This window comes from Ostrinia furnacalis, unplaced genomic scaffold (assembly GCF_004193835.3).
Source record: "Ostrinia furnacalis isolate ACB-3 unplaced genomic scaffold, ASM419383v2 OfSCF1638, whole genome shotgun sequence".
In the NCBI taxonomy this organism is placed as follows: Eukaryota; Metazoa; Arthropoda; class Insecta; order Lepidoptera; family Crambidae; genus Ostrinia; species Ostrinia furnacalis.
The window spans coordinates 697,026-719,800 of NW_021131877.1; the positions used below are offsets into that span (position 1 = coordinate 697,026).

General features: G+C 36.9%; 2 protein-coding genes across 2 annotated transcripts in view; one reads left to right on the plus strand and one right to left on the minus strand.

Moving 5' to 3' along the window:
* The window catches only part of Orp8 (Oxysterol-binding protein-related protein 8), a 69,241-nt gene extending 62,334 nt beyond the window's left edge, over positions 1-6,907 (minus strand). The window contains exons 1-2 of the mRNA XM_028305168.1: positions 6,487-6,907; positions 165-497 (exon numbers count right to left, since the gene is read on the minus strand). Of these exons, the coding sequence (XP_028160969.1) occupies positions 165-275 (111 nt within the window). The 5' untranslated portion in view covers positions 276-497; positions 6,487-6,907. The remainder of the gene's footprint in view (positions 1-164; positions 498-6,486) is intronic.
* A 1,480-nt stretch (positions 6,908-8,387) lies between these two features.
* On the plus strand, positions 8,388-22,568 carry LOC114353274 (zinc finger protein 425). The gene is made up of 9 exons (XM_028305193.1): positions 8,388-8,522; positions 8,890-8,999; positions 10,091-10,775; positions 11,309-11,417; positions 12,302-12,401; positions 17,960-18,085; positions 19,417-19,560; positions 20,121-20,331; positions 22,057-22,568. Exons 1-9 carry the CDS (start codon positions 8,427-8,429, stop codon positions 22,138-22,140), a joined length of 1,665 nt encoding a protein of 554 aa, XP_028160994.1. The 5' UTR covers positions 8,388-8,426; the 3' UTR covers positions 22,141-22,568.
* Positions 22,569-22,775: the final 207 nt, after the last annotated feature.

The window sequence follows — 22,775 nt, forward strand, 5'->3', positions numbered from 1 at the left end:
CGAGCGTCATTATTGTAGTGTGCGTGTGCACTAAAGGATAATTTAGCGTGTACCGATAACACAACATTAGCGGAAGAATGGTGGGGCGCGTCTTCGTGGATAGAATGATCTATAATTCAATTTGATAAAGGTGAAATTATGCTTAGATTACAAAAAGAACATACCTTCCCAATATAATTAGGCGTGGACGTGTGAAAATGCACGTCCGCTCTCAGCGCTGGCGACGACGGAGTGGTGGATGGCGAGGACAGCTCCAGAACTGGGGAGGAACTCATTGTGAGGGTAGTCAAAGCATCGCGCGGGTTCGGCGCGGGGGTGGGGGGATCGTCATTTGCGTCCTGGCTGCCGTGCGGAGCGGACGTGTTTTTATTTTCAGAATCAATTTTGAGGCGTTAAAAAAATTCGCTATAAAAATATTCAAAAATGGAATGACGTTAGGATGGAAGCTTGGAATGATGGAAGTACGAGGATAATGGAAGGATAGGGATTGGTTTTCCCTGTAACAAAAAAATATATTATCAGTGAAATATTAAAATAAGTGATACTTATGTAATTTATTACTCATATGTAATACAAAATACATGACGCAATTCCACAAACTAACCATGGAGAGCGACTCCGCTTGTTTTATAGGGTGGATGTTTGGAAGAATATTTTTAACTGAATTAATTTTTGGTCGAGGGAACCGCGGGGAGTTTGAACCGAGCAATCCGAGCGTCATTATTGTAGTATGCGTGTGCACTCATGGATGATTTAGCATGTACCGATAACACTCGAGCATTAGCAGAAGAATGGTGGGACGCGTCTTTGTGAATGAAACGATCTTACATTACTAAAAATCAGATATCTGTCTGAAACCTTATCATAAACGGAAGACACTGGCCCTAAATTGATACGGTTAGGACTAAACGGTAATTTTCATAATTGTTGAAGATTAGATAATTATTTATAATTTCATTGATCCGTAGTTCTGTGAATTCATCGTCGAAAAATTTGGAATTTTATTAGTTTTATCATTTCATGGAAATATGTAGATAGGTAATAAAACAGAATAATCTAGCCAGGGATATCATCAAGTGAGTCATAAATCAGTAGAAGGCATGGCGATATAAAATAGATTATTTGAATTTTCTTTGAGCAAATTCAAATAATCTATTTTTCAAGATATGTACAAGATTTTTACTTAAACTTAAAAGTATACCTACCTAAGGTAAGGTATAAGTACTATAACTATGTATGTCAAATGTCAATTTATTTATTTAAAACAATTCGTGCGCATATTTACATGCTAAAAAAAGTATAAAAAGTTTGTCTTAATTGAGATATTTGTATTGAATGTCGATATAATTTTTCCATTTGAATCGATTTGTTTGGGTACCCCATCCTTATTTTCAGAGAACTAAGAAGTTGTCTTTGCTTGTTTCTTATCAGCACGCTGATAAAATATTATTTCTGGCTAATCAGATAAGCTGCTAGATAGCTTGAATAATCCCCGTGAACAAACAGTGGGCGACTGGACTGGTGGTCCGCATGTTTTACAGGCCTAGCGTTAAACTCGGTCAGTGCCTAAGTTAGAGCAGCACGGTAGGGTGTTTTTGTATCGTCAAACGACAGCGAGACTTTCGAAGCGGATCTCTTTCAGATTGTCATATCATGTCAATGTCACCCCTCCCGTGCCGCTCCCATATCTCTGAACCGCCTCTGTGGTCTAGTGGTAAGACCAACTGCTTCAGACGAAGAGGTCCCGAGTTCGATTCCCAGTGGGGGCAGATTTTTCTGTTCGGTTTGGTTGGTGGTAGGACTTGTTCTAAGTCCGCCTGGCTAGCTACCACCATCTTACCTAACTCTGTCGTCATAACAACAATGTTAACAGCATTGTTGTGTTCCGGCATTTAGAGGTAAGATATCCAGTTCCTCCGTGTTTGAGGATTCCGGGTGAAGCTCGCTTCCACCTTCGGCCTGATCATCACTTACCATCAGGTGAGATACAGGCCAAGAGCTTCCTCGTTGTGGATAAAAAAAAAGACTGACTGAGTTGCCAGTTGTGCCACACAAACTACTTATTTGACGCTAGAAGCTCCATAAAAACTTGAACACATAATTAAAATTTTAATAGGCGTCGGAAGCTGATAAAACTAACATTGATATGAACGTGTTATCAATATTAATGAACTTTTGATAATAAGTCAACAAAGTGAATCAATGGACGTTTGAAAAGGAAATATACTATTCCGCGTGGTTTGTTACGGGACTATTCCCACCTCTCGTTACCACCGCTGCGACTCCTGTGTAGCCAGGATCTACAGCTTGACCGCCAATAAGCCAACCAGTGAAGGCCAAGTTGGTCCCGGGGGATAGTTGATTTGTAAGTTAGGCCCAGATCCCAGAACAGACGGTGAAACGCAACTGCAACGAAACTGCAACTTTCTGATGATTCTGATGAATGAAACTGAAACTGAAAGTTTCAAACTGGTCGCGTCATGTGCGGTCTCTCAACGGACGCTATGGCAGAAACTTAGATGCAACTCAAAAGTAACTAGCAGTTGCAGTTTCGTTGCAGTTGCGTTTCACCGTCTGTTCTGGGCCTTACTGTTATATGGAAAGCACATTAAACTGAGCGCTAATATGACATCTTAGGGCCCTTTCCCATTGTAATCCAGTTCTTTGGAGCTATGGTTTTTTGCGGTACAGTAAAAATGTACCGTTTGTTTCAGCCAAATGACGTCCACTGCTGGACAAAGGCCTCCCCCAAGGATTTCCATAACGAACGGTCCTGCGCTACCCGCATCCAGGCACCTCCCGCGACCTTTACCAGATCGTCGGTCCACCAAAAAATATGCTATCTACAAATACAAAGTCCGTAAGAGAAGATCCTAAATTCGGACAAAACCAGACGGTTAATAAATCTATACTAATATTATAAAGCTGAAGAGTTTGTTTGTTTACTTGAACGCGCTAATCTCAGGAACTACTGGTCCGATTTGAAAAATTCTTTCAGTGTTAGATAGCCCATTTATCGAGGAAGGCTATAGGCTATATACCATCACGCTACGAGTAATAGGTGCAAAGCAAAAATGATTTTCACTCGTACGAAGTCGCGGGCACTGCTAGTAGCTCTAGATAACCTATTAAACTTTGGTTAGCCAAAACTCATACAAAAGTGTGTAACACAGATAATTTTTCATTAAAACCGCTAATAATGTTACTCATCAAAGGTCAAGGAGGATCAGAGCGATATAAACAAGCGGCTAAATTGTGTAATTTTGTTGCATACTCAATGCTTAATTAGTGGTTTAGGTAGAGTCAGCGTCAAATATACTCAACATCAAATAAATCGCACCTCCCGCGACGCGAACTTTAAAGATTTTCTTCTGACACACAGCGCCGCATGGGTTGACACCCGGGGCGATCACCCCCCGATCAGACATTAGCGGAAGACTGGTGGGGCGCGTCTTCGTGAATGAAACGATCTTACGAACGAATCGGGGGAGTCAAGAAGTGTGGCGCGTTGGAGTGCAATCTGCCCTAGGCAGCCGCAATTCCGCTCACACCTCCCGCGATTCGGCCAGTATAACCGCAAGGTTGGTATGGCCATGGGTGGTAGTGGGTTCGTCGTCCAAGGAATAGTCGAAGGAACCCGATCGCGTGGCAGGTCACCAATGCGCTGGACCGACCAAGTGAAATCAGCAGTGGGAGACGGCGTATGTGACTGCACCAGACAGTCTGCCAATAGAGAGAGATGGCGGGAGATCGTGCGGAGAGTTGTATCCGCCTCTACAACCGATGTGAATCGCCTCAACGTGACCACGACCGCTCTGCCAGGAGCGTAACGAATGAGAAGAACAATTTTTTAAATCGGTCTAGTAGTTTCCGAGCCTATACAAACAAACAATAAAATCTTTCCTCTTTATAATATTATTTATTAGTGTGGATGCACATAAGTTAAAATTTTAAACACTTTACACAACTGTCCGAAGAAGTTGTGCTAAATAGAGTCACTAAAGACAAACATCGACGTAATGTTTACGCACACATGAATATAAAAAGCTGGATTTTCTTTGAAGTAGCTAATATTTTATAGTGTTTGCCTTCACATGTTGTTTATAGTACGAAGTTGATGGAGTTTTCATATATAAATAACTCAATAACTATGCATAGCAGATTCTAGGACCATAAAAATCAATACTTGAAAAAATATTAAGAGCCTGTGATTTGTCTACAAATACATGATAATGTATGTTACAATAGTAGGCCAGTCAATATTGACACAATTAAAAGCAAACACGCATGTACCTTTGTCCAAAAATACATAGTTTGTGAGAATTAGATCAAAAAGTAAAACATACCAAAATTTTCCAGTTTTTTGATCACAGTGAGAGTAACACAGGGTTTTTAGGGTTACAAACTAGATTATAAACTTCTCTCAAGGGACTTGTACATTCATCATCATCATCATCATCATCTCAGCCATAGGACGTCCACTGCTGAACAGAAGCCTCCCCCAATGCTTTCCATGTTGCCCAAAGTATCGGCAATAATCCCCTTAATGAAAACATTAAATGTACCTAAATATTAATGTTACAACATTCCATTTTTCTTGTTAGATATTTTAACTATTTGAATACTATCAATGGCCTGTTCAATAACATCGTAAAATTGTAAAAAAGGGACAGATAAGAATGTTATGATTGTCACTTGTTTCAAGATAAGTATGTCTAAAAAAAGTTTATCGTGACAGTGTTAACACCGCCTATGGTGTCAAAACGGCACATAGTGTTATTATAGATTTGATTACTTGTCTCTCTCACTCGTTTAATCACTGACTGACTGACTGACATAGTGATCTATCAACGCACAGCCCAAACCACTGGACAGATCGGGCTGAAATATGGCATGCAGGTAGATGTTATGACGTAGGCATCCGCTAAGAATGGATTTTACGAAACCTAAGGGGTAAAAAGGGATCCACGCGTACGAAGTCGCGGGCGGCCGCTAGTAATAGTATATTGACCATGAGATGAATATTAGAGCAAATATTATATGAAGAGTAGTAGCTGCTTGCTTTCTGGAGGATCTGGAGTGGTTGGAGTAGGAAGATAAACCACAAATGGCTCACAATGGCCCAATGAGGCTAAGTGTGGTACTTGATTGCCCTGCGAAACTAACTAAATTTTATGAAGAATAATACAGCTAAACGCTGACATTTTAAGTATTAGATTAGGTGTGATTTTTAAGCTAAAACTCATCAATATATTTTCATCTGGAACCTGTTTTAGTTTAAAAAAAGAAACAAAAATTTTATGTATTGTTATCGATCAATTTTCCTTGTATTTTATACCCAAAACCATGTTATTTGTTGATGAGATAAAATTTTCCTCAATATACAACTGTAAAAATAGATTTTAGGGTATGATTTACCTATAGGTTTTGAATGTACACACATGTTTTAAAAATGTGGGTGCTATTACATAAATTGTATTGCTCAACATTGTCTATATTTTGTTAAAAAAAAGAACTACATAAACAACCTACTATATTTATAATAATGCAAAACATTGCTTATCTAACAATATGACATAATTTTAAAAAGTTAACATGTAAAGATAAACTCTTACCCCCCTACTAATAAAACTTACACGCTCGTTGAACAGTGTTATAAAGTGAGGTTTAGTATGGAAATGTCATTTTAAAACCGCGTTCAACAACTGTGTAACTTTTTATTAGTAAGGGGGTTATTGTATTAATAAATGATTTGCACAGGCATTGAAATCTAAAAAAAAATATCAAAAAATGACTATTTCTACTTGTATAATGAAATATTTTCAAATATAATGATAAATATTTAAAACTAAAATCCAAATTAGTATGAGATGCGACTATTAATGCTAAAAATTAAATAAATATAAAATCTAGTATTTTTAGAGAACCCTAAAGGTACCTACCATCAGAGCACAGCGTAAGAATAACAGAAAATTTAAATAGCTCTACAAATTCCCCGTTAGGTCAGTAGTAAAAGTAGTTCCTACAAGTTCTAATAGTGGGTTCGATTCCCACTTAAGACGTTTTTAAATATTTTACTGTTTTTTTAATTGGATTACAATACAAAAACCACATGCTGAAGAAACCAATGGCACTGTTATTTCTACTAATATTAAGCTCTATACAATTTATAAAAAATTTAGTCAAAACTTCATCTTATATGAAAAAAATTAGATATGTGATATGATAGGTAACAAAAAAACACGGCACATCACAAAAATACTTACAACTCATTACAGAATTAATTGCCTTTATTAAGCATGGACATTATAAATAACCAATGAGCATGCATCAAAAACGTATTCAAACTTAAACTACACTAAAATATTCCAATTAGAATCTTACTGAACCAAGAAACACTTGTGACCTACAAAATTTAATTTAATTATGGGACTGTGTACACACAACACTTCAGAACGTGGAACACATGAATTTTATCATACTTACAGTCTGTTACTTCGGCTGAGGAATCGCTCATGTAACTATTCGACGAAATAAACACATCGGAGAATACAATACGCCGGTGCCCAATGGTGTAACATCCTGCACCAACTGGTCAGCATCGATATAAAGATATACAGCCAGCCAAACGAATACCGATCGTCACACGCACTACCGAGGAGGCGTAAACTCTTTAATTAAAGACCTCCTGACCAATTTAAAATTGTTTAACCGCGTTACTGTCCGACCAAAACTAACAAACGTCACACAACACTACGAAAGATTGAAGACCACTCTTTTATTGTCCTAATGTTAGTTCGTATATTAATAGCAATTTCGAATAATTGTTTATCGGAATTTATGCTTGATAGCACAAAATTAATACTTTTTCCGATTTCTGACGTAAAACGTGATGGATGGATGTGTCGCGGAGTCTGCTGTCGAATAGTGCTGTACAGATTAAATCGATCATACATATTCAATTGATTAGCAATTGAACAAATTTTAAATATTATTAGCTTATTTTTAAAGAATTTATGTTTGGTTTTCTTAAAAGATTATTGTAATATACATTATCATCATTATGAAAACATGTCTCAATAAAATTGATTGTTAAAAAGGAAAATGACATTTGTGCACCGCACCGTTATTTATTATTTATTTATTTTGCAATTATACAACATCATATTAAAATACAACAACAGTCCCGGAACAAATACAGATCCACTACACAGGCAATGTTAGCTTTCTTCCACGATTATTCATGAATCTAAAATGTGCAAATAATTTTGAATATCAATCAGCCCCACACAAGTGGGCCCAAACAACAACAAGTGGCACTTTTTGATCGCTCCGAAAAAATCCCTCGCTTCGCGGAGTCTACCTACATAAATACTTACATAATGTAAAAAATTGTAATAAGTTACCTAGAGGGGCAGGAGCAGGAAACAGTTTTCAAATAAATTTATTTCCTTCACTAGCAAAGCAACAAAATCTAATAACATATTTTTATTCTTTTCTTTAAATCGAATAATGATAATAAACGCTGGGATTTCAATTGATATTTCAATAAGCCCAATTGAATGTTTTCTTTTTTCATAACATATTTGCAAAGATACGATACTATAATGGTTCAGCATCTATATAAAATATTTTTATGTTATTAGATTAAATTGTATTCACAATTATTTTATCTTTAATTTAAAGTATTATTTTGAACATCAAATTCAAAGAAAATTAATTTATAAAATTAATTCGTTCGCGTATATTCGCGTTCCATTTTACATTTTTGTAGTCCAATTTGACCACAAAGTACTTTTTATAAATGAGGATCAGTACTGTTGTAGAAAATTCAATAAAACTAGTATCTATGTTAATCTTTAAGACATAAGAAAGATATATCTTTTTGAATTTTCCAAATCGGACCATTACTTACGAAGATATTAAGTAATAAACATAGGCCGTTTTTGCCGCTAAAAGTCAACGTACGCAGGGCCGCGTGACGTCATTATATCCGAATCGAGCGCAGCCGGCGTACTATTGGGATGGAAAAAAATTACCTATCGATAGCTTACTTTATTCTGATGAATAAATGTCATTACAAGTTTTTCTCTAAAACTGATAGTTTGGCTAGAAAAAAATATTTTCTATCCACGCAGTACGCCGGCAGTGTTCGGATCGGATATAATGACGTCATCGTCCCCGCGCCGGGCGGTCAGTGAACTTTTTTAGTAATTTGGCCATAACTTCGTCAATTTTTGTCGTAGAACAAAAATTTTTGGACTGTGTATTAAGCATTTCTTAGCCCTATAAATCTGCATTCACAGCTAAAAATCGAAATGATCCTCATTTGACGTTTGACTTTGACGTATCATTTGTTTACAAGATATCCAGTTCAGTATTTTTGCAATTTCCTGCATAATTTCCAGCGTTTATTTAATCCCAACATGTCGTCTTTTCTCTGTTTTATATGCCACAGTACAGTGAATGATGATACCAATGAAGATGTGCGTGAAAAATACAGAGAAGTCGTTGGAATGAATGTACGTACATTGCTTTCGTTTTACTAAATTAATACTATAAGAACTAAGAAAAGATCAATGTTATAAAATAAAATACGCTATAAAACCTACAAATTCATCATTTGTTCAACCGTATTCTGCCCACTACTAGACAAAGGTCTCTGACCTCTGATTTCTACAACTATGGTCCTGGGCTGTCCACATCCAGTGCTTCCAGCGACTTTCACCAGATCGTCGGTCCACCGAGTCCTTAAATAAATATCCTTGGCTATTTCACACTGCGCCTCTAGTCTTAAACTTGGCAAAACTTGTACTATGTGTATTAGACAAATGATATAAAACATATTTATAATATGTATACTTTTTTGTAAATAAATCTGTGTTTCAGCTATGCCCAGATTCCCATATGTGCCACATTTGCTGTCACGTCTTAAATAGACTGTGGCTCTTCAGATCTGTATGTTTGAAACGAAGTTTAGAGTACCCTGTGTTGTTCAGGTAAGCAACAAGTTTATTTTATATTAATTTGTCTATAATTGTTATGTTTTATTATGAATATTCAATCTATTCCACCTTGATCACCTGGATTTGATCACCCAGGTGGTCAAAGTGGACTCCAGGTGACACTTTGGTGCCCTTTGATCACCCATGCATAAGATCACCTAGGTTAAATTATCAAAGTAGATTTCTTATCCAAAGGTGATCAAAGGATACCAACTATACAAAGCCTCATTCACCATCAAGGAAACCATAACACTGACTTTATGCTAAAATACTTCTTACTTTTACCACAGAATAATAATAAGTACTACGTACAGAAGTTTTACTTCGCGAAGGTATTTAAAAAAATGGTATGCTCAATGTCATTAACAATATGGTGTAATTTAGCCTGTCTCAATAGTCAAGCACCATTTTGTTGACAAACGTCAGTGATTGGCACGGCGCCGAAGCTATAGGGCTGACTTCGGTAAAATGATGTGACGTGAGGTACATGATTTAGCATGAATTATCATGAATAATATTAACTACTTATTTACCTCTCAGTGTCTTGAAGCAACTTAAAAAAGTACATTCTGTGTTTTTATTATTATTTAGGCAGTTAAATACTGCACAGTATTTAGTACACCATTTTCTTTATTTAAAAGATAAGGAGACATGTAAAGTGCCCCATAAGGGCTACCTTTTCTTTTTTTATTATTTTCTATTGACATTTCTTGTGCCACTTGTGGTCTAAACTGAATAAATAATTTTTGATTTTGATTTGATTTGATTTTGATTTTGATTTTCTTCCATCATACACAAGAATACGCGTGCGTGAGTCAATGTTCGCTCGTATGTGAGGCCTTGTCGAATAGTATCCTGTAGGTGGGCCATGTGCGTGTTTTGTTTTCGATGTAAACTCGCGGAGATGAACAAACCTGCTTTTACTTGCTAAATAATGTTAATCAAGAAGTAACTACTTAGAACTTTACTTGGAGCAGAGATCATGAAAGTGGCCCCTAATTTCACTTAAATTATTGGGTTTTTTTCCACTCTTATGTTGTGACTTTTATGTCACAAATATTAAATACAAACTTTACCATTTTCAGCGAAAAAGGAACACTAAACCTCCAACGAAATGACTTGGAAATCCACACAGTATGCTTTGAAGACTGTGAACATTACAAAAACCGAAATATCAACTCAAAATACTACCATTTCAAGTACTTCGACGACACAAGCGATATCAACGAGGAATACCCTCCGTACCCAAACGATTACGTCAAATTGGAGGAAGACAGGAGGGAGTTTGAAGAGTTTTTAGATAAACCAAACTATGAACAAGCATTACCGAATAATAAAACACCAGAGTTCTCTCAAAATTTCACCGATGAGTTTACTGAAGATGAGACAAACAATGATTATGAAGAAAGCCATTCTTTTGAAGATGACGATGGAAATGATGAACAAAGTCATAATATAAAAGAAGAACAGAAAGAGAACTGTGAAAGAGATGAATACGAGCAACCAACAATCAAGCTTGAAGAAATAAGTGATGAAGAAACAGAAATAAAGGAAACAAAAACAAAAAAACATGTAAAGAAAAAAGGCAAGTCCAAAAAAGAAAAAGAACCGTATGTGAAGTTTAAGCTTAGTGTTACAGAACAGAAAACAGAATTGGAAAGAAGTAGAAAAGAAAAGAAGTATATAGAAGCTGAGTTTAAGTGTTACAATTGTGCTTTAGGGTTCCTTTTTAAGGATACGTATCAGGCTCACATGATGAGGCATGAAGAGGTATGTATTTGAATTCCACAAATAATAATAAACAAAAAGAAAAGTATGTATAAGTAATATTTAACATACTAAAAATGTTATTTAGTCCGTCAGACAGTTAATAAAAATATTGGGCACATTTTTTCTTCTTTTTTTAAATGAAATAATTACAATGATACTGACTTGAAATGTAACGTGACGTCACTTCTAAGTAAAAAATCTACAAAGTCGTTACGTCACGCACATTTAAACTCAATATTCTACCATATTTTTTTATTATGGATCTTTTTTCCATACATATCTAATCCGCTCTGCTTTGCCTTAGTGGAAGCCGAGCCTAACTGGTAAATTAAACTTTTGAGAATTTGATATTGGTAGTTGTAAAGCCTGGTCCGTGAGCACGTAGTATTTTGTCCAATAACCCCAAGCTACCCATCCTTGTCGCTCGCGCGTAATTATATTGCTGTCGCGACCGTGCTCACGGACCAGGCTTTAGAATAAACCATTTTCGTTTGATTAACTATAAGAACACCGTGTATTCGTCGCCATTTCAGTCAAACGGTGAGCATCGTTGCAACATTTGTACGCTGCGTTTCGCGTCGCCCGCCGTCTTGCGAGCGCACACGTCGCTACACGCTGAGAGACACAAATGTACCAATTGCGGTTCGTACTACCAGGCCTGTTCATCTCCGCGAGTTTACATCGAAAACAAAACACGCGCGATGGCCCACCTACAGAATACTATTCGACAAGGCCTCACATACGAGCGAACATTGACTCACGCACGCGTATTCTTGTGTACCTTATGATGGAAGAAAATAAAGAAAATTGTGTACTAAATACTGTGCAGTATTTAACTGCCAAAATAATAATAAAACACAGAATGTACTTTTTTAAGTTGCCTCAAGACACTTAGAGGTAAATAAGTAGTTAATATTATTCATGATAATTCATGCTAAATCATGTATTTCCTCCGCCATTTCCGGCAGTTTGGCACCTCACGTCACATCATTTCACCGAAGTCCGCCCTATAGCTTCGGCGCAGTGCCGATCACTGACGTTTGTCAACAAAATGGTGCTTGACTCTTGAGACAAGCTAAATTACACTATATTGTTAATGACATTGAGCATACATTTTTTTAAATACCTTCGCGAAGTAAAACTTCTGTACGTAGTACTTATTATTATTCTGTGTGGTACTATCTACATCTATACTAATATTATAAATGCGAAAGTCTCTCTCTTGTCTGTCTCTGTCTTGCTTTCACGCCTAAACCACGGAACCGATTTTGATGAAATTTGGCATAGAGATAGTTTCAGTCAGTCCCGGGAAAGGACATAGGATAGTTTTTATCCCGGTTTTTGAAACAGGGACGCGCGCGATAAAGTTTTTCTGTGACAGACAAAATTCCACGCGGGCGAAGCCGCCGGCGGAAAGCTAGTAAATAAATAATGTGATTATTTTAATTTTTAGTGCAGGTTTTTTGGAGTCGGTTTTAATTTTTTGTTAAAATTAATTCAATTTGTGAATAAATGCCTGTGTTTAGGTGTGGTGGTGAGGCCGAGGCACCGAGCGAGCCACACCCGCGAATGTCTCCAACTGCCTTCAGAAGGCGTGGCTTGCCATCTCTGCGGAAAAGTGTTCAAGTGAGTTCTAAGTTCTAACGACCGACATAGCTCGCAGAATTGCTAAAATCAAGTGGCAGTGGGTGGGGCCTCCTACTAGGTGGACCGACGATCTGGTAAATGTCGCGGGAAGAGCCTGGATGCGGGCAGCGCAGGACCGTGCATTGTGGAAAACCTTGGGGGAGGCCTTTGTCCAGCAGTGGACGTCATTTGGCTGAAACGAACGAGTTCTAACGAAGATATTCAGAAGACCAAAAGTAATAAACCACAGATCACAGAAACTAAAGGGAGATGTGACAAGGGGGCGTGGCCGGTGTCGCAGCAATATGCCCAAAAACAGAACACATTGCTCGTGAATGCAATGATGACAACAGCGACGTCATAATGTAAACAGATTACATTGCTTGCGTAGTACTAAAGATTATTCGAACGTTCAGTACTGATACCGCAGTGGATAATGAGCACATAATATTTTGATTACTTTGTGTGTGTGAATTTCTAATGCGACACAGTTTCTAACTCAGCGCATTAGTTGGCATCTCTCTACAGGGTGTTTCTTGTAAGGTGTCAAGCCGAAGGCAGGTGATAGGTGAGGACTAGACCTATCGATTTCACCCCCATGTATGTTCTACGTTTTTTCGTAGTTTAGAAGTTATCGTTAATTTTGTGATTTTTTCAAATTTCATGACCTAGTGGCTTATTTTTTTTTTTTATCTTTTTTTTGGGTTGACTTTTCTCAGATTTCTTTTTTTTACAGTGTGAGTCACATTAAAGTGTACATATGAAAATAGATGAAACTAGACCTATTTTTATCGACAAAAAAGAGGTCAAAATTTTTTTGAGATTTTTTTTAAATTTTTTATAGATTTTTTTTTCTTCCAATTACTTATTGTAAAGAAAACGTAATAACTCTTAAACTAAACGGTATATCCTGATAAAAAAAAAACAGTAATAATGCTAAATAACAGGCGCTACTAAAAAAATACATAAAATACACAAAAAATGCCAACAAATAATAAAAAATGATACTTTTTGAAAAAAATCTGCTTTAAAATTCGTGTTTTTTTGGTTATTTGATAAATTTCTCCAAAAAATGCCCCTATAACAGGTGGTTTTTATTACTTTGTATTATTTTCTATCGTATTATCTTTGTAAAACCAAAAATTGCATGTCTCTATCCCTATCACAACATGTGCTATGATCGTTTGAACAAAGGCCTGCCACAACATTATTCTCCGCTACAAGTAGAGACAATTTTAATTTTAACTAAAATGCTTATTTTACTTCGAAATCTTTTGTTTTTATTTGAAATCTAACTTGTCTTTATCAAAATTACAAATCTTGAGCCATTTTCAGTTTCGTTGTTAACGAAGCTTTGAATGGCGCGCCCGGAGAGGCTTAGTTCAAACGATCATTGCAAACGTTGTGATAGGGATAGGGACATGCGATTTTTGGTTTTACGAAGGTAATACGATAGAGAATAATATAAAGTAATAAAAACCACCGGTTATAGGGTCATTTTTTGGACAAATTTACCAAATAACCAAAAAAAACACGAATTTAAAAGCAGATTTTTTTCAAAAAGTATCATTTTTTATTATTTGTTGGCATTTTTGTGTATTTTATGTATTTTTATAGTATCGCCTGTTATTTAGCATTATTACTGTTTTTATTTTATCAGGATATACCGCTTAGTTTAAAAGTTATTACGTTTTCTTTACAATAAGTAATTGGAAGAAAAAAAAATCTATAAAAAATTAAAAAAAAATCGCAAAAATTTTTTGACCTCATTTTTGTCGATAAAAATAGGTCTAGTTTTATCTATTTTCATATGTACACTTTAACGTGACTCACACTGTATAATACCTGAAAATATTACTTGCCTATCCCGTGGAAGTTCGATGATACGACTAGAAAAATTTGTCAAAAGTAATATTGACTAAGGCCATCAGTCAAAACCACTATTAACTGAAATTTGCAGTCAAAAGTGGTTTTGATCGATTATGAGTTTTGACTGCAACATATACAACGTGTCCCAAAATTCAAGGATAAGCCGGCGCCGCAGGATGGACATAGTCATGACTACTTTAGGAAAAATAAGAAAAAAAATCTATCTCAATTATTTTTTAAGTTACACAATAAATTATGAAATTCGTCGAAAATTGACACCCCTTATGATATTTTACATTACCACGACTACAATTTTTCAAATACTTCTGTTTTTTTGTTTGTATCGGCAACTTAAGTAGTGCTGCTGTCCACCCCAATTCTTAAAACCCTCAGAATCCTTGCAGTTTTTACACAAAAGTTAATCAAAATATGATATTTTCTTAAAATTTTGAACGATTTTTACTTTCACTCCACTTTGACTCGTCGTTTTGTAAAAAAACAGTATGAACACTACTGCGGCAAGTTTTTTATAAAGTTGACGCAACTATCCAAGATTCCAAAATGGTATAATACTCTCAAGAAAACTAGTCGCAAAAAAGATATGCGTACCATTTTTACAAGCACTTCGCTTGTTAGTTAGTATGGGATACATCTTGCAATTAAATTTAAAACCAGTTTTCCTCAACCAATTGAGCTGAAATTTGGTATACTTATGTAAGTACGATGACATTGCAATATTATGGTATCATTGAGCTGGATGGAGTCTGGAGGTGGCCATAGGAACTTCTAAACGAAACGGCGGAATCGCATCTAGTTTGGGTTCGTTGGATATCTTTTCGAGCACTTTAGTGCTAGATGATGTCCAGGGTCCTGATGATGAAGTCAAGAGGTGGCCAGGAGCTGGCCAAAGGAACTCCTAATCGAAATGGCGGATGACTATCGAGTTTGGGTTCGTTGGATTTGTCTTCTCGGGCACTTGGACCATGAGATTGAGAAACAACTAAAAAGTGTAAAATAAAGTTATAATAAAAAAAAACTTTTATAAAAACAAGCATTAATGCGAAATTTTACGACAGAATTTAACGATAAAAATAATTTTATGCAAGGTTCAAATAATTTCGAAAGTTTGTAGCGCAAACAGAAAAAAAGAGGAATAAATTCCATGCGCGATTACAACTTTATTTTAAACTTTTTAGTTGTTTCTCAATCTCATGGCCCAAGTGCCCGAGAAGACAAATCCAACGAACCCAAACTCGATAAACTTCCACTATTTCGTTAAGGAGTTCCTATGACCAGCTCCCGGCCACCTCTTGACTTCATCATCAGGATCCTGGACATCATCTAGCACCAAAGTGCTTGAAAAGACAAATCTAACGAACCTAAACTAGATGCAATTNTGTCACCGGAAAATAACAAGACTCGTAAGTTGATCAATTTTCTAGGAAGTTGATCAACTCTCGGAAAATAAGAAACGGCAGTTGAAATGTACTATTTAACGCATCGAATTTTAGCTAATTGGTCAACTTACGGTACCTAGCCGTAATTTAATAATTAACTATATTGCTACAAGTAAAATCATCCACAAATGGGCCAATCGTTGCCCAGTGTACTATTTGACGGTACACTATTATCCGTCACTTAATACACTTTTCTCTGATTGGTCGACAGACACTTAGATTATGTTGTTTTAATATTTACATTTTAGAGATAGGGATATTAAAGTTCGTCTATGCTATATAGATAAATAAATGAAAAATGTTTAAAAAAATATATTGGAGCTCAAAGTTTTATTATTGTAAGTTATATTAATAATAAGTAAGTTTGTTTATTTCTACCACTACAGACTCCATTTCACTCATCATAAATAAAATGACGCGTTATAATGAGAATTATTACCACACAAAACAACAATTGCTAATTTTACTACTGTAAATAAAGAAAATAGAAAGATTTGTTTACGTTTAAACCGGTAATGGCGGCGGCCGGGTGGCGGGGAGCGGTATAAAAGCACGTGAGTCTTTTAACCAATCAACGTACACCTTGCCTTTGTCGGATGATTTAACGGCAAGACGCCGTAAATTAATCAACTTACTAAAATACATACGTTTAATAGTACATTTCAAATGCCGTTTATTATTTTCCGAGAGTTGATCAACTACCTAGAAAATTGATCAACTTACGAGTCTTGTTATTTTCCGGTGACATATACATAATAGTAATATCTAACGATTGAATTAATAAAACAGGGATGTCCGCTTCTAAGCCAAAATAAAACACTGTGCATTCTAATGTGGTTTATCATCAAAATTTTCATATTCCCTTTTGTATATCACATGAAGAGCAAGAGCTTCCACGTTGTGGATAAAAAAATCTTTTCAGTTACTGTCTCTAAATGTGTTCTACATAACGTTAACTTAGGGCATTGCAAATATTACTTAGTCCTAAGAAAGTCAAAAACATGTAACGGAATCTCCGACTTTCCACTTTAGTGGAGCGATTACAGAAAATAATGGCCTATTAAGTACATGTTTTTTTGTGTTATTATGAAAGTTTAGAAAACTGCCCAGTTTTTAAAATTATTTTGGACCTATGGAAATTCTTTTTTTTTTTCATACATTTCAATTGAAAATTTTAGAATGTTCTGCTAAAAGCATATTTTTTATGTTTCTAGCAAAAATTTTGTATCTTGCATCAAAGATAGGAAGGTGATTATTTTTTTCAAATATCTGCACTTAATAGGCAATCTGTCAAAAAAAAGAAATCTGAGAAAAGTCAACCCAAAAAAAAGATAAAAAAAATAATTAAGCCACTAGGTCCTGAAATTGGAAAAAATCACAAAATTAACGATAACTTCTAAACTACGAAAAATCGTAGAACATACATGGGGGTGAAATCGATAGGTCTAGTCCTCACCTATCACCTGCCTTCGGCTTGACACCTTACAAGAAACACCCTGTATAACTATATGTAATAAACATTCCACCTTATTACAAAAAGTTCAACTATTTGAACTCTAGGAACTTGACATTTAATATGGAAATGCATTTTAAACCAGTGTTCATCCCAGGTTTAACTTTTTTGTTATAAGGCCCACTTAGTCAAAAAATTTACTATGCCAGCAGCAGTTACGAGGGGGCGTTACGTTTACGTTACAGCTTCGTTTGAATTAAGTAGCTGTCAAAACGACACATCCGTGATATGGATTTGTCAAAATAGCTGATTTTAAATAAACAGAGAGAGAACCGACTGTATTCGCTAAGAAATTTTAATAACGATTAAAATAGCTGATGTTTGTTTGTCGTCCAGTTGCGTTGCAGTTGAACATTTTTAGCGCAATCGGGGCCCATGTCGGTTAAAACCTCGCGGCCTCGTCTTAAGAATTGTATCTTTGTTACAAGTAACACTTAATTACAACAAATGTTCAGCAGGGTACCTACTCATCTAGCCGTGTATCATGTAATGTATCAGATACTGTATCAAATGAGTACATACGCTAGCCCGCTAGCACAAAGGCGGCTCGCAGTAGGATTCAGGAGCTCGCAGCCAGATACGCGATGACCGTGGACGAGCCGTACTCACTTGAAGGTTGGTTACGTTACATGCTACGTTACGTGCTACATGGCAGGTGAGTACCATGCCTTCGGCTTGATATGTCTTCGTCTGAATAATAAAGTATTTGTGTCTTCCAGCGGTCCAAACGCTCTCCAGCAGCACTTAAAGCGTTTCCACCGGTCCAAGAGTTCGGGTCGGTCGTACGCTTGCACGGTCTGCGGGGAGAGATACAACGACCAAGCCGCAGTGAGGACGCATATGATGTGAGTATAGCTCGCTCAAAGAAACTTGAGGCACACACACATTGAAGTTCACTATTTTCTTCTTCTTATCTATATCTATCTATCTATACTTATAATAAATCTGTAGAGAGGTCAATTCTGTACATGAAATATATTTTCAAAATAACTATCAGGGGGTGATTAGTGATCGATACTGATGCCAAAAATGCAATCAGTGAAATTTTTGTCTGTCTGTCTGTCCGTCTGTATGTTCCTTATAGAAACAAAAACTACTCGACGGATTTTAACTAAATTTGGTACAATTATTCTTCATACTTCTGGGCAGGTTATAGTATACTTAAGAATTCCCACGGGAACGGGAATTAGCAGGAAAATCCTTTTGTATGAAAAATCTGCAGAAATTTGGCATGCAGGTATCTTAGTAAACTTAAAGCTTAGTTACAACAGGATATTGCAAAATTCACACGGGAACGGGAGTTAGCGGAAAAAAACATTTGTATGAAAAAATCTAAACCGCGTAAGATAGATGAAGGGGGTAAAACGGGATCCACGCGTACGAAGTCGCGGCCGCTAGTCGATTATACAGGTGAAATTTTGTAATGCCACCTGGAGGGAAAGTACTCTTAATACATTAGACATAAAATTTTACTCAAAGAAAACATTCCTTTATTGTTTTTTAAGAAAGAACTGCATTCAAAGATTTCCGATAATATTTCGAATATACCACACTATTTAGTTTGGGAATCGAACCCTTCGCTTGCCGGGCGACTACTTTGCATCTGAGCTACTCTAAATAGCTCAGATTATTGACTAGGTAGCTCAGTGAGTCATTTAAATCATCATCCTTAAACGACATACTGAGCAGAGCCCATTTTTGTGTTTGTTCCCTGTTGTTTAGTTTTATTTTGTTAGGATGTATTGCATCTTAGAAATACTTTTTCTTTCTGTCAAGTTATTAAAAAAAACTGTGATTCATTTATTAGATTATAGATGACCCACGCTGAACTGTCCCACCAAACTCAATGACAGGGGGGCGCTACCATCGTTCAACTATATGGTTTCCAACATGGCAAAAATCGGAACTAGCGATCCGGTATTGACGGTGGCGCCCCACTGTCAATGTCATGGATATCACAGTTCAGTATTTTGGAACTATACTCCAGATTGAAATGGCATAGTGTCCATACACTTGTGAGATTTGGTGATACCAGATGAAAGGGATTCATAGGAATTCCCTCAGCTGTCAAGACAAGATCTAAATCTCATCTGAATGGCTTATTGTGTTAACACAGATTGCCAAGTTGCAGAACTCATAATAAAAAAATTAAAAAAACTTATTTATTGTTCCTCAGAAAGCACATACAACGTAAGTTCCAATGCGACGAGTGTCCCGCCACCTTCGGCAGTCCATACACAGCGCGTCAGCACAAGAAGAGGCGCCATACGTCGCAGCCTCAAGTCAAGAAGCCTCACAGGCCGCCGCAGCCGACGCAGAGGTAAGTGTTTGTTATACTTACTAATATTATAAAGCTGAAGAATTTATTTGTATGCTTGAACGCGCTAATCTCAGGAATTAGTTACTGGTCCGATTTGAAAAAATGTTTTTTATTTTGGATAGCTTATTTATCGAGGAAGGCTTTTAGGCTGTATAACATCACCCTACAGCCAATAGAGCAGTTAAAAAAATATTGCAAAAACGGGTAATATTATTCTATTTTCACGCGTACGAATCCGCAGGCAAAGTTAGTCACTCACGCTTCAGCTTTAGCTAAAGAAGCCTCCCAGGCTCCCGTAGAGACGAGTCTAATACTCATAGGCACTATAAAATTAAATTTAGTGCTTAATTGAGTGTCTGAGGGAGCGGCACTACAGGGTGTTTTTATAATGTCAAAGGTCTGGCAACCTAAAAATCGGTGTCGAGGCATGCTGATTAATGCTGAGCGGGCCCCTATTTGACAGCAGGGCACAATGTTTTTCTTTTTGTAATTTATGTAAATGTGATGTCACTCTTTTTGTCAAATAAAATATTATTTATTTATATTTATAATACTTCCAGCTTCGACTGCCCGACGTGCGGCCGGTCGTGCCCGAGCGCGCGCTCGTTGGCCTCGCACGCCGCGTTGCACGTCGCGCGCGCGCACGCCTGTCCGCGCTGCCCTGCTTCATACCCCACGCGCAAGTCGTGCAATAGGCACGCGCGCGCGCACCTGAATAGTGGGGCTAATGTAGCGCGCGCCGTGTGTCATCGATGCGGCGCTAGTTTCCAGGTGAGCTACCTGAGACACTGGACATGGGGCACTGAGCTACTAAGACACTAGACACTGAGCTACTAGACACTAGACCCAGGGACACTGAGCTACTGACACTTGCTAACTCTAAGACACTAGACACTGAGCTACTAAGACACTAGACATGGGGTCACTGAGCTACTGAGACACTTGACACGGGACCACTGAGCTACTGAGACACTAGACACTGAGCGACTGAGCTAATAGACTCAGCTACTGAGGTACTAGACTCTCACAGAGGTACTGAGATACTAGATACTAAGCTACTAAGCCGTCTGTCCCCGCTGTCCTGCTGCATACCCCACGCGCAAGTCGTGCAATAGGCACGCGCGCGCGCATCTAGTTAGCACGACTAATGTAGCGCGCGCCGTGTGTCATAGATGCGGCGCTAGTTTCCAGGTGAGCTAACGTCAGGAGAGATACTAGACATCGAACCACTAAGCTACTATAGTCTGGTCTGCGAGCACGTAGAATTTTGTCCAATGACCCCAAGCTACCCATCCTTATCGCTCGCGCGTAATTATGTTGCTGTCGCGCTCGTACACTCACTGCGGGCCAGGCTTTAGACACTCACAGAGGCAGTGAGATACTAGACACTAAGCTACTGAGACATTAACACTGTGATACTAAGCTACCAAGTCACTAAACACTGTGACACTAGACACTAGCTAACACCGAGACACTAGACAGTACTGACACTTAGAACTACTGAGTTACTAGACACTCCGAGATACTGAGACACTAGACACTGAGCTACTACACTCATTGAGACACTAGACACTGAGCTACTACACTCATTGAGCCACTAGACTCTGAGCTACTGAGACACTAGATAGACACTTAGAACCGTTGAGCTACCAAACTCAGAAACACTGACTTACTTATCACTCTGAACCACTGAGCTACCTAATCACTTTAAACCACTGAGCTACTAGACATTTCGAAACACTGAGCTACTGATCCCCAAATAGTTCCATTCTCACAAATTCACACTAAGTTACTGATCCCCACGTAGTTCTATTCTCACAGATCCACTTCAAGTCACTGAGCTACCCTCAATCCACTGAGCCATTGAGACAATAGGCTAGTTGCCTAAAAAAATTTTTTTAGTCCGTAATGTTTAATATCAAAAAATATTGGACACGTATATTTTTATTTGTCAATCTAACAAATAATTACATAATTATGGTGCGTTGAAGTTGCGCACGACGTCACAACGTGCGGCATTTTTAAGCAAGCGTTGACGTCACGGGCCTCTTCTTATGAACTTTGGGGCGCTTTATCTCTTTAAATTTTCATTAGTTTGAAAAAGTGAAAAATACGTGTAGAGTATTTTTTGATAAGTTAATTGACGGACTAATTAAAACTCTTGCTTTTTGACCCAGGCAACATCCCCATTTGACACCATTCCCCAAAAATTCGAAATCACAACTTTTCTAAAAAGACACTTCATTCTGGTTTTAAAAATTGAATTAATTTTAAATTATCTGTATGATATAATCAATTACGATTTTTGGCCGCATTGTAATTGAAAAAAATAGTTTAATTGAACTGACAACATAGTGACGTCACTTGCTTGTAGTGCCATACAAAATCTATGGGAGAGTTACGTTTTGACAGTTTTAAAAAGTACGTCAATTGATTGGTGGTGTCAACACGTCTATTGTTTTATTCCCAATTTATTATTATTCTGTTTCTTTACAGGGCAATAACAAACTCAACCGTCACCTGAGACAAGTTTGTGAAAAGGAGAAGTGGGAGGAAGAACAACTGGCTTCTTACTGTTAAAAATTTGAGTATAATGTAACACATTAATGCCCGTTTTCACCATCAATCCCTAGTTTTTAAGTGACCCCTAAGGTAACACATAACAGGAATTTTGTTTTCATAGGGGTCACTTAAAAATTAGGGATTGATGGTGAAAACGGGCATAAGTAAGTTTTTGGACAATACCAGTCAATTGAGATATTTACATGAGCTGTCAAAACTTTGAGTTTTTATAGAAATACCCACATTTCGCTTTACTTGAAGGAGCTGTGTTTAAGTTAGTTGAGCGATTATTGATTTGAAATCAAATTAAAATCGAAAAAATAATAGAAAATTCTGACGAATGTCGGTTTACTCTTCACATTAATCCATTATATGGTTTTGAAATAAACAATATAATTCTTACTTTTAAATGTTACTTAAAAGTTTTGTGATATTAGACTTAACTAAACGATTTTTTTGTAATTTCTTGTATTTAAAATCTAAATATTAATTTGAGAATAAAATAAAAGACTTATTTATTTGTTAACTGATCTTTTAATTATAATAAGTACACAATAAAATTGTGTAGTTGACACCACCAATAAATTGTCATACTTTTTATTAATTTCAATTGTCTAATGATTTGGAATAACAATAGACTTCATTAATTTTAA